Genomic DNA, 12,042 nt, shown 5'->3' with positions numbered 1-12,042 from the left:
GGACAACAATGAACCACTCAAACAGGCAACCTTGGTTGGAAGGTACATGCACGGGGGAGGAAGTGTGGATGAGGGTGACGGGTGGACGGATGGATGGATGGATGATGATGGTAGCAGGTGGGATGGGCCAAGTGGCACTAGGGCATGTTGACAGAAATGGTGGATATGCCGGGTCATGACATGATCCCTGACTCACTTTCTGGACACAATAAGGAGTTTTAATTCCATAGGGGCATTGCTGTTAGAATGGGGCAATAGTGGACAATTCCGGAGTGGAACTGGAGACTTAGGCCTCAAGGGGTCATTACCCTACAGCATCTGGCTTTCCACACCTGCCATGTGCACTTAAGCACTACTATTCTGAATAGCCTGGTCTCACCATTCTTTGGTCATCCAATCATGGTTTTTATCTTGGTGATCAGGGCTGCCATCACATGTGAGTGTCAGGGCACACACCCTGACTAGCCCGGACCTGGACCCGGACCCCCGCATGCTGCACACACCGCATGCTCCAGGCCCGGTTCCCATTCCTCATGTGACTTCTGGGTATCCCCGGAAGTTTTTGCCATATTGGGGCCACTGTGGGTTAACTTCTCACTTTCTTACCCACAGTAGTTATGGGCTGTTGTCAGAGACCAGATCCGGGACAAAGACAACATCCCCATGGTGGAGGGCTTCGGCCTCAGTGAGTAAACCAGGAGCACTGTGCCTAGTTACACGTCCGTGCCCTAATTTACTAACTGGAAAAGGATTCTAGAAGAGGGGAAACTCTAGTTGATTTTATCACTAGGGTGTAACCTATCCACAAGTTATGTATATATAGTTACATAGAGGGTGGGCCCGTGAATGGCAGGACCGAGCAGAGTGAAGCTAACTGTCATATCCATAACAACTCCGCCTCACCTCTGCTCCACTCCGCCACCATTCCAGTTCACCTCCGGTCCATCCTCCCCCTGCACCTCTGCTATACCCTCCGGTTCACCTCCAGTTCACCTCTGCCTCCGACCTCCAGTACCTTCTCTGGTACCTCTTACCCTCATCCTACCTGTTTATTAATATTCCTACCTACCCAATATTACTACGGACCTCCTAGGACCTCTGCCCACTCTGCAAAGGTTTTCCCACTCTCTAGTAGCTGTTGCTAATTCCACCCTTCACCTACCCACTCCACAATGCTTGATAAGGCGATTCTCTCATGAGCTCGCTGACCCAGCAAGTGGGTAAGTCCCCCTTGGGTTTTCCCCTTTGTTCCCATTTGTCTTCTATTATGTATATAAGTCCTGTACTGTAGTTGATGGCACCTCAGTGCAAAATCGACAACTAGACTACCCCCCAGAGTTCATGCCCTCTTGTTCTGAAGTTAAGGACCAGACTCCTAAGCATTACCGAACATAGGCACAGCGCTCCCCTCTGAGTCACTGAGGCCACAGTCCTTCCGCTTGTTCTCTACCTCCAGCCTCCTTCCAGGGAAAGGTCCAGGGACTGCCCTCCTCACGTGTCTTTGACACTAACGGAGTTATAGGTTAGCCGACTGAATATTACCGATGAGTCGGGTTACGGGGTTAGCGGAGTGATGGGCTATAACCCAGGAATGGAAAGGAGGGAACGGCCCAAAGGTAGACTTGCAGGGCAAGCAACTAAATTTCCCAGTGGAGGTGGGGGTGTGCTAGTGGATGTCAGAGCTGTCTGGAGGCCTTCTGTCATATCCATACAATCCTGACCTCTGCTCCAGGCTCCCGGAACTCTGAACCTGACTTCCAGAGTCCTACCCTACCGCTGTCCATTCCAATATTCACCTTCGGTCCTGACACCACACCTCCCCTCACCCCTCATGCCACCTCCACCCTCCTGTCCTTCTCCTACCCTATCTCCATCCGCTCCGATACTCATCTCGGACCGAACATCACCCCTTCCGTCACCTCCTCCTTGCCGACTTCCAAGAGGTTATCCCACCTCCGGCTCCAACACCACCTTCGGTCCGACTCCAGAACATTCCGGGTCCGACCTCATCCTCGACACCTTCCAGATGAGCACACAACACCTATGCTCCTGACTCCGGACCTCCACTCCGGAATCCCGTTCGCGTCTCCGTCTCCGGAACCTCTGGTCTTAGCTCCGACCTTGGACTTTGACCCCACCTCCACTTATACCCATTGCATTGGTTAGCTCATTCCATTTAATTACGTTTGGCAATATTCCGGAGTTTAACTTCCGAGTTCGGACTTTCCGGACTTATGTCAGACCTTGCAACTATTGCATTGCTCCATCCAATTCCGCTATTCTCCCTCATTCCTATTTGGGCTGCTGCTTCCTTTCTATTCAGTCAGCTGGCCATTCCCCACTCCCATCCTCCTTCCTTCCTCCTTGGGCCTTGGCCCTTCATTCCTCCTTTGAGAAACACCATTGAGTCAAACCCTTGACCCTCAGTGTTGTTCCTCTTTCCATCTCCCTTTGTCTCCTTTCATCCTACCCTTGTTCCTTTTGATTCCGGACCCCTCCTTATATACAATGTACCTAGTAACTTGTAACCTCAGTCCAAAATCGACTTGAATTCCCCCAAGAGACTTCCCCTCTGCTAGATCCGAAATTAGGGACCCCCAGGACAACCAGCAATGGCACAGCGCTCCACATGAGTCGCTGAGGCTGAGGTCCTTCCACGCTAAGTCTCCAATTCCACTCCGGAGTCATCTGAATCCACCCATTCTAACACCTTCAGGGCTCTGTACTTAGGGAGGTGTAGGTAATATATTGAATTGAAGGGGTGGTGACTATTGGGGGTGTCGGAGGGGATCACGGAATATGGAGACTCCGAGGTTAGTGACGGAGGAGTGGAGGTAATGTCAGAGACCAGGGTCGAGACGAAGGAATGTCTCCGTAACGGAGGGCTTCGGCCTCAGCGACTTCTGCCAAGAGCGCTGTGCCTAGTGACACGTCCGTGCCCTAACTTACTGACTGGCAATTAGAACCTAGGGGGGTAACTCTAGTTGATTTTTCTACTGGGGCGTAACCTATGTACAAGTGGGATATATATATGGTTACAGCGGAGACGGTTCCGCAATTGGCGGAGCCGAATGGAGCGGAGCTAACGGGGTTTAACCATTAGCTGACTGAATATTACCGATGAGTCGGTTCGCGGGGTTAGCGGAAAGGCAGGCGATAACCCAGAAACGGAAAGGAGGGATAAGCCCGAAGGTGGGCTCTGCAGGGCAGGCGATTGTATTGCCCAGCGGAGGCGGGGGTGCGCTAGCGGACGTTGGAGCTGTCCGGAAGTCTTCAGGGCTCCGTACTTAGGGAGGCATAGGTAATAAATTGAAATGAGGGGGTGGTGACCATTGAGGGGTACCAAGAGGATTGCGGAATAACAGGGGCTCCGAGGTTAGTGAGGGAGGAGCGGAGTTGGAATGGAGGGATCGGAGGGACCAGAAGTCGATGGCCAGGGATGGATATGACAGGTAATCCAGAAGGACTGGAGGTGGTGGAGATAATGGCCATGGACGGATATGACAGCTGTGGTTATAGGTTAGGCTGTGGGCCATAGAGAGGGGTCATGGGGACCCAGAGGTCGTCCCCTGACAGTGAGATGTTGAGGTTGGTTGGCCAGGCGATCTTCCTGCGATCGCATATTGCTTTGGCAATGGTCCAAAGCCTTTTGCCATGGTTCTGTGGGCATTCAAACAGTATGTGGTCTATTGTCTCCATTTGTTGACAGTGCTCACATTCACTGTGGTGTTCATATTTGGGGATTCTCAACCAGTAGTTGCCTATCTTGAGGCAATTGTGGGTGAGTTTCCATAGAAAGTTTCTGATTTCCGGGGATGTGTCCCTTTGGTTGCTGTTTAAACTTTTCCAGATTCTGTCTTGTGCAGGGATGTTGTTTTCTATGCTCTCGAGGGTGGATTGTATGTGAGTGATGCTTCCTGCCACTCTATCTCTGTGTTTGGTCATTTTTGCTACTCTCATTCTGCATATTAGTTTTGTTGCCATGGATTGTGTCAGGGAGGATAGGCAGGCACTGTGTCAGGGCACAGCCCTCGACCCCACACACCCTCAGACACCCCTTCCCCCCTCCTAACCACCCTTCCCCCATTTTTCCCATTTTTCCTCCACTGTTCCGCAATAGTACAGGTACGCGAACCCGTGGGAACATTCTGGGCAAGCAGCTCACCCAGAATCTTCCCACAGTACCTAATATGGAAACTCGGGAAAGACCTGACAACTGCACAGTTCTCAGGCTCCTTTTGTAGTGGCCTCACAGGGGGTTGAGAAGGTTACCCTTCTTCTCAACTCATTCCCTGTGAAGCCCAGGGCAAGTCCCCTCAGCGACTTTGAGGAATTAGTGGCTGGAGAAGACTCTCCAGTGCCACTCCCAGGCCTCATCGCTACGTCCCCTCTGGATGAGGGATGGACCCTGACACACTGCTGGGTACATGAGGAGGTGGAGGGTTCACAGGTGGGCCTGGGTCCAGGGCTTCTTGGGTGCCTTGTGCAGCCAGGGAGTCTGCTTCTTCACTGCCTTGGATGCCCATGTGGCCTTTGAGCCATTCAAAGGAGGTTGGGTGAGTTCTGTTTCTTAGGGCACTTACCATCAATTTGGTGATGTATTGATGTTTGGCATGTATATAGTCTAGGTCTTCAAGGGTGTTCAGGTTGTGGCAGAGTGTGTCAATGCACCATTTCAAGTCGGACTTAATGTGGAGGTTAGAGTTGGTTGCAGTGTATGAGGCAGTGTGGTGGATTGCCAGCATTTCCCCCACATTGTTTGTTTGTGGGAGGAGGGGATGGACTCTGTTGCTGGTGTTTAGCAGGTTTTCAGGGCCATACCAGATGCCATACCCAGCTTTTGCATTGGTGTTTCCGTTTTGCATGCACAACCTGTCCATGTAGACAACTATGTCTCAGGACATTGGAGTAAGGGGGGATGGGGGTCTGGAGAGTCTGGAGAGTTGGGGGAAGTTTTCCTGAAGATCCTGAAGTGGTAGTGGAGTGGACAGCAGTGGCGTGGTGTTGGGTTGAATGTTTGGATGTCTTTTGGGTCACTGATAGCATGTAGTCTCACAGATTTTGGGAAGTGTTGGTTAGTGGGGAGATGATGTGAGTATCACTATGTGGGTTGTAAGGTTTGTGATTAACTTTGTTGCAGTGTGGTAACATGCTTCCAGGTTCTTGCAGCCATTCTGTCTATAGGTTGTGCAGGGTCAGCATTGGCATTGTGTCAGGATCCGGACCCCAGCTGGGAGTGGCTGGAGGATGAGGTCAGGTGTGGGAGCTGGGGTACTCTCCCCAGCTGCTAACTCCTCAAAGTCGCTGAGGGGGGTAGCCTCAGCCTTCACAGGGAATGAGCTGAGAAGAAGGGTAAGCTTCTCAGCCCCCTGTGAGGCCGACACAAAAGGACCCTAGGAACTATACAGTTCCCACTTGCTGCCGACTTTCCATAATGGGTGTGACCCATGGGAAAGTTCTGGGCAAGCAGCTCGCCTAGAATGTTCCCACGGCCACGTGTCCTGGGCGAGTTACTCTCCCAGAAAGTTCCCGCAGCTGTGGCTGTGCATTTCCGGGCAAGTTGCTCACCCAGAACATTCCCACAGGTCCGTGCGTGTGCATCATTGTGTGAAGCAGTAGGGGGAAGGATAGGGGGAATGGGGAGATGTGGGAAGAGGGTGGATAGGGAGAGGGGAAGGGTGTCTGAGGGTGAGTGGGGTTGAGGGCTGTGCCCTGACACATCGCTTTGCAGTGAGGTTGTGGGTTGGATCCTCTTGGGCGTCCATTTGGATTAGGAGGTCTCTGACTTTGAAGCAGTTGTGAGTTCTTCTTAGACAGGATGCCATCATTGAGTGGTCACTGATAGGTTATGTTCTTAAGTTTGGTTTCCAGGTCAATAGCAGGGTGGTCAAGTCTTAGGCACCCATGTTCAAGGTGTCATGTAGTTTGGTCAGGATTTTTCTATCGTGGAAGCATGTTTTGAGGAAGGGTTTTTGTATGGATGCGTTGAGGATGTGTTAGACACTGGTCCGGGGTCGGCACCGAAGGTCGCCGATGTGGGCCGCTATTGGCCGCGATGGCCGCGATGCCTTAGACAAGGCCCGAGGGTAGGGCATTTGGCCTCAGCGACTCTAAAGGAGCGCTGTGCCCCCTAGTTGTCTCTTGGCCCTCATTTCGGACTCACTGGGGTTGCCTTGTTGGGGTCAGGACTTAGGGGTCATGGTCACATCGATATTAGAGCTAAGGTACAATAAAGTATCATACAGGATATATATAGGAAGAAGAAATGAATGGAAGCGGACCCGGGCCGGAGGCCGAAGGGTCCGGAAGCAAACAAGAAGAAGGAGCGGGGTTGGCCGCATAGCGGCCGGCAATGACCGAGGGTCAAAACAAACAATAACAGATAAATAAAGGAAAGAGTGTAGGGCCGCGATAGCGGCGATGGTATCGTAGCGGCGCTGGACTCGGAGTTGGGCCGGAGTCGGGCGCGGGGATGATAGCGGCCCTGTAGGGGCCAAGTGGGCGGGGTAGAGGAGTCGCACTGGGCACGGTGCCGGAGGCGGACTCAGGGTGGGAAGGTTGGTGCAGCAGCAGGGGAGTCGGCCAAGTGTAGGGGAGCCTAGGGGCAAGCAGGGGAGTGAGCAGGGAGTCCTCAGGGAGGATAGGGCTGAGGTTGGGACTCATGCTCACGCTCGCATAGCGGGAACGGGCTCGGGCGGCATCGGGACGGGCGGCTAACGGGCCGGAATGCACGGCCGTGACAGGATGTAGGGGTGGTCAGGGTCATTAGGTTGTAGTTTTTGGGGAAGGTGGCCATTAGTATCGCTTCTGCAGCGTTGGAGGCTGGGGGTCTGTTGGGGGATCTGTCAAGGATCTGCTGGAGTTTGGTTAGGCAGATCACCTCATTTCTGTCTTGAATGTTGAGCACATTTTTCCTGCCTTGGTCTCTTGGGCAGTTGAGTTGATTCATGCTGATTGGGGGGGGGGCTGTTGGAGTTCCATATGAACTTGTGGATTCTTCTTTCAAGTTGGTGCTCATATTCTTTGGGCATGCCTTGGGCATGGGTGTGGAATTGCATCATTCTGCTGATAGTCATCTGGGTAATAAGCCAGCAGCCTTCAATGGATGGGTAGGTCTTGTTCCATTGGGTGAGAGATTTCTCTATGTTAGTCATGATGGCAGGCCAGGGGTCCTTGTGGTTTGGTTTGTTGCCACATTGGGCCCCTAGGTATCTCATAGTTTGGCCATCTTTCAGGATTGTGATTGAGTCTTCAAATTATTATTTGGGGGGATTTATGCATCTCTTGTTGTAAGTCCTTTCTCTGTGTTCTGGTGTTCCCACTGGGAGGACAACAGTTTTTTCATGGTTGAATTTCACTCCAGATGCAGTACACCAGCGGTCTAGGATTGAGAAGAGGTCAGTTAGGTCGTTGTCTTTGGAGAGGAAGACTGCTGCATTGTCGGCAAATAATGAAAGGATTGTCCTCTGGGAGAGGGAGGGGGTATTGATTTCAAGGCTGCAGAGGGCCGTGGAGTCTCTTAGGGCCATAGAGAGAGGTTCTATAGCAATGTTGAACAGTAGGCATGATAGGGGGTCACCTTGGCAGACTCCTCTGATTATCAGGAAGCATCGCTTATTATGCCATTTAAGATAACTTTGGTTTTTGCAGCCACATATAGGCCATTTGCCACTGATATGTACAGAAGGGGTATGCCCATTTTTGCCATGACTTTCCAGACATAGTCATGTCAGATGTGGTCATAGGCTTTCTCTTGGTCGAGAGCAATAATTGCACCATCCTGACCTATGAGCTCACATAGGTCTGTCATATGGTTTACAAGGTCAATCGGGTCAAAGATACTTCAGCCTTTGATAAAGGCTGCTTGGCATTTATGGACTAGGTGGGGGGCAATGGGGGAGAGTTTATTCATTAATGCTGTTGTTATGATCCTGTATTCTGCATTGAGTACTGTTACAGGTCTGTAGTTTGAAATTTCCCTTTTGTCTTTCTTTTTGTATAGGGTGTTAGAGATGGGCGGATTCAGACGACTCCGGAGTGGAATCGGAGACTTAGCGTGGAGGGACCTTGGCCTCAGCAACTCAAGCGGAGCGCTGTGCCATTGCTGTTTGTCCTTTTGGTCCTTAATTTCACAGTAGGCGAGCAGGAAGTCTCTAGGGGGCATTTCAGGTCGATTTCGGACTGAGCCCGATATGAGTATGTACAAGCGCCGATATATATAATGGAGGGGGCAAAAGCACAAGGAAACAAAGGGGATCTGAATCGGAACGAAGACGTCTGAACGGGAACAAAGGGTAGACAGAAGCGGAGTGGTACCGAAGGTCATAAGACAGAACCTGTGATATGTCTGAAAGGAGGTAGGGAGGGCGAGGCCCAGAGGGGCAGGAGGATGGTGAGAAGTGGGGATGGTGACTAACTGGCTAGAATGGGAAGAAGCAGCAGTCCAAATAGGGATGAGGGGAAAACGCAAGGGATACATTACAAGCGGCGAAAGTGCCGAAGGTGATCCGCGAAGCTCGGAGGTTGCGGAGCTTACGGAGCTTACGGAGGCGGGGTTGAAAGTCCGAGGAATATTGGCAATGGTGTTTACGTAGTATGAGGTCACCAATGCAATGGACTAAGACCAAGGTGGAGTCAAAGTCCAAGGTAGGGACTATGACAAAGGCTCGGAGCAAAGGTACGAGTGGTGCCCAAGTACAAAGTATGGGACAGCGGTGGAAGGTCGTAACTTGGCGGGAGGTTGGCGGAAGAGTACCAGAGGGAGGAGAGAGGAGAAAGGGAAGAGGGAAGGAGTGGCGGAAAGGGGAGTTGTCAGGTCCGAAGGTGAGTATCGGAGCGGATGGGAGAAGAGTAGGAGGATGATGGAAGGGTGGAGGTGTTGTGAGGAGGGAGCGGAGGAGTATGAGGAGGAGTAGAAGGAGGGTGGCGAGAGGGGTGGTGTTCAGTCTGAGGTGAGTATTGGAGTGGACGGAGATAGGGGAGGAGAGGGAAGGAGGAGTGGGGGTGGCATCGGAGGTGAAGGGTGGTGTGGTGCCAGGACCGAAGGTGAATATCGGAACGGGCAGCGGTAGGGTAGGATTCCGGAGGTGGGGAGAAGGAGGTCCGGAAATCAGGGCGGGGTCGGGTATGCACGGATATGACATAGGGGGCAGATCCAGCCTTCAGATATTTGGGTGCAGGCCATTTTTTTCTATGTTGTTTGCTAAGTGAGTTAGGAGGCTGACAATGTGTAGGCCTTGGTTGTCCTCTTTCCCTTTTCTCCATCTCATGTCTAGCTTCTTATATAGTTCTGTTGGGATGCCATTGAGGCCTGGGGCCTTCCCATTGGGTGATTGGCTCAGGGCTTTGGCAATGTCATCTTGGGGTCAGGGGAGAGGCAATTCAGTGGATTCCAGTGGGACTCAGTTGTGGATCTTATTGTGCATGATTGTTAGGTGGGGGTCCCATTCATTGGGGGTGAGTGTGAGGTCTCTGTACTGAATGGCATTGTAGTGCCTGGCTGCAATAGCAGACATTTCTTTGGTTATGGAGGTGTAGACTGGGGCTTGGATTCTGGTACTCTTAGTTCAGGAATGGTGTTGCAGGATTTCTTTTCTTTTCCCCAGCTGCACCAGTACTTATCGGTGGTTTCACTCAGTATTCTTTTGTTGGCTCTGGATTGGCCTTTTGATTTCACTTGTTTGGTTCTTTCAATTTTGTTTATCCTTTTGGTTAGGTTTTGTATTTGGATCTGTGTAATCTCTGCAAGAATTGTGTCAGTGGTGTTTAGTCTTTTCATTGCTTTGTCACATCTTCATGTGAGGCATCTTATTTCTGAGTTGAGTTTCCCAGATTTAATTTTAGTCATTTTTTTTGGCTAGGTGACTTACTGCCATTATGAAATCTTGGAAAGTGCTTTGGGTGTTGTTGTGCCTAGCTATCTCATCAAGGGCTTTGTTGCCAATTATTTCGACCTCTTGTAGGAAGTTTGGGTCATTGGTGAAGTACAGGGGAGTAGCCCATCAACCTTTGCTGATTTTGGGGGCTTGGTCATCATATAGCTCAACAGAGATCAGCTGGTGGTCAGCTGTCACTAGATTGGGGTTTAGGATTTCCCAAGTGAGTGCTTGGTTTCGAATTGCATCAGATGTGTATATTCTGTCTATTCACAATAAGGATGTTCTGGTTCCATGGCCAAAGTGTCAGGGATCAGCAATGACCCTGGACCCTATGCCGGCTGCACGTATGCGCGTGGGAAGTATGCTGGTAATTCCCGTCTACTCCGCTTACCTAAGCCCCGGTGACCCGGATCATCTCCGGCATTGTTCTGGAACATTCTATGATCATGTGATTCTATCGGCAATCTGTTTGGTTTCCTTATTGCCGGACTCTACATGTATATAGCTGACCCTAAGATGGGGACATCCCTTTCCCCCAGCTTTAATCACAACTAGGTTATCGGAGCATCTTGCGCGAGCACGCATGTCCCCTGACAGATGATTAAAGCCACCTAAAGGGTCGCCTGCACTACTCTAGCACCCGGCCCGCCACCCTACCTTCTACCTCGCTCCTCCCTACAGCTGCCGCCCAGGCTTTACTTCTACACAGGGCTCCTCTCTCTACAAACAGCGCCTTTAGCGCTCCTATATCTGCCCAAAACCGGCGATCTCTCCCTCTCTACCTCTAGCGCCTGAGGGTTAAGCGCTCAACACTCCCTATCCCCCTGCCTGTGTGAATAGCGATACCCACCTGCTGATTGGCATTCCACACCGCCCTACCGAGGACAACTATCGGCCGTCGCTGCGGACATTCGCCCAGCGCTCCCTACATTCTGCCGACCCTCGACCCTCTACCCCTGCTGCACCCCTCATCCACTACCGCCGCTAACGCTGGCCACCGCTGGCTCGTTGTAGCAGACCCTACCCCCTGCTGTCCGTCGACATCGGTCCGGCTGCAGTTCTACCCATCCGCCACCACGTGCCACTCCGTGAGGATACCCACTCCGACCCTAGCCCAGCTATTGCCGAGCATCCGACTCTATCCCCGCTGCCGCCGCTGAGGGCGCGCCTGTCGAGGAACAACAAGGATTTCATAGCCTAGTGGGTTATCAGGGCGATAACCCTAAAGGAGGAGGTGATGTCAGGGATCAGCAATGACCCTGGACCCTATGCCGGCTGCATGTATGCGCGTGGGAAGTATGCCGGTAATTCCCGTCTACTCCGCTTACCTAAGCCCTGGTGACCCGGATCATCTCCGGCATTGTTCTGGAACATTCTATGATCACGTGATTCTATCGGCAATCTGTTTGGTTTCCTTATTGCTGGACTCTACATGTATATAGCTGACCCTAAGATGGGGACATCCCTTTCCCCCGGCTTTAATCACAACTAGGTTATCGGAGCATCTTGTGCGAGCACACGCGTCCCCTGACACAAAGGTGAAGTTCTTTTCAGGTGCTGGGTGTGTTGCTCTCCATCCATCAGAGAGGGGTGGTGAAGTTTTGGAATGCTGTTACAGCAGGTTCATCAGCAAACCTGGATGCAGAGGCCTGAGAGCTCATAGAGCTCATAGAGCTTCAGTACTTTGAAATTGCAGGTCCCCTTCTCTGAGAGCTCATAGAGCTATATTTGCACACAGGGGACTATTATCTATATGAGCTCCCTGAGTGTTTAATTTACCTGATATTAAAATTTAAATTTAAAAGCATTGACTATGGCATCATGTGACCAGCCATAGCCAAGTCCCTACCATACAAGGGACTGAACAAACTCAGCTTAACTTTCAGCACCAATGCAGCACCACACACCAAGGGTATGTAGCCCAATCAATATATAGACCAAATTTGGGGATATAAATGCAGTTAATCTGAAATTACTTAGGGAAAATGGGGGGGAAATGAGGGGAAAATTGAGGGGAGGGAATGGGGGGGAATTGGGGGGGATGAGGGAGAAAATGAGGGGGAATTGGGAGGGGAATGAGGGGAAAATTAAAGGGGGGAAATGGGGGGAAATGAGGGGGGAAATGGGGAAATTTGGAGGGGGGAATGAGGGGAAAATTGAAGGG

The 12,042-nt window shown here is 51.5% G+C and overlaps 1 protein-coding gene across 1 annotated transcript; it reads right to left on the bottom strand.

Moving 5' to 3' along the window:
* Positions 1–3,630: 3,630 nt before the first annotated feature.
* Positions 3,631–4,745, bottom strand: EI90DRAFT_2856666 (uncharacterized protein; the record flags this gene model as incomplete). Its single annotated transcript, XM_039053774.1, has 2 exons — positions 3,631–4,012; positions 4,414–4,745. Coding segments are annotated over 2 exons (714 nt in total), but the record flags the coding sequence as incomplete, so codon positions are not given.
* Between the last annotated feature and the right edge of the window lie 7,297 nt (positions 4,746–12,042).

This window comes from Cantharellus anzutake (genome assembly GCF_015039405.1).
Source record: "Cantharellus anzutake strain C23 chromosome Unknown EI90scaffold_114, whole genome shotgun sequence".
In the NCBI taxonomy this organism is placed as follows: Eukaryota; Fungi; Basidiomycota; class Agaricomycetes; order Cantharellales; family Hydnaceae; genus Cantharellus; species Cantharellus anzutake.
Note: the sequence above shows the minus strand (reverse complement) of the source record. Positions and strands in the feature narration are given on the sequence as shown.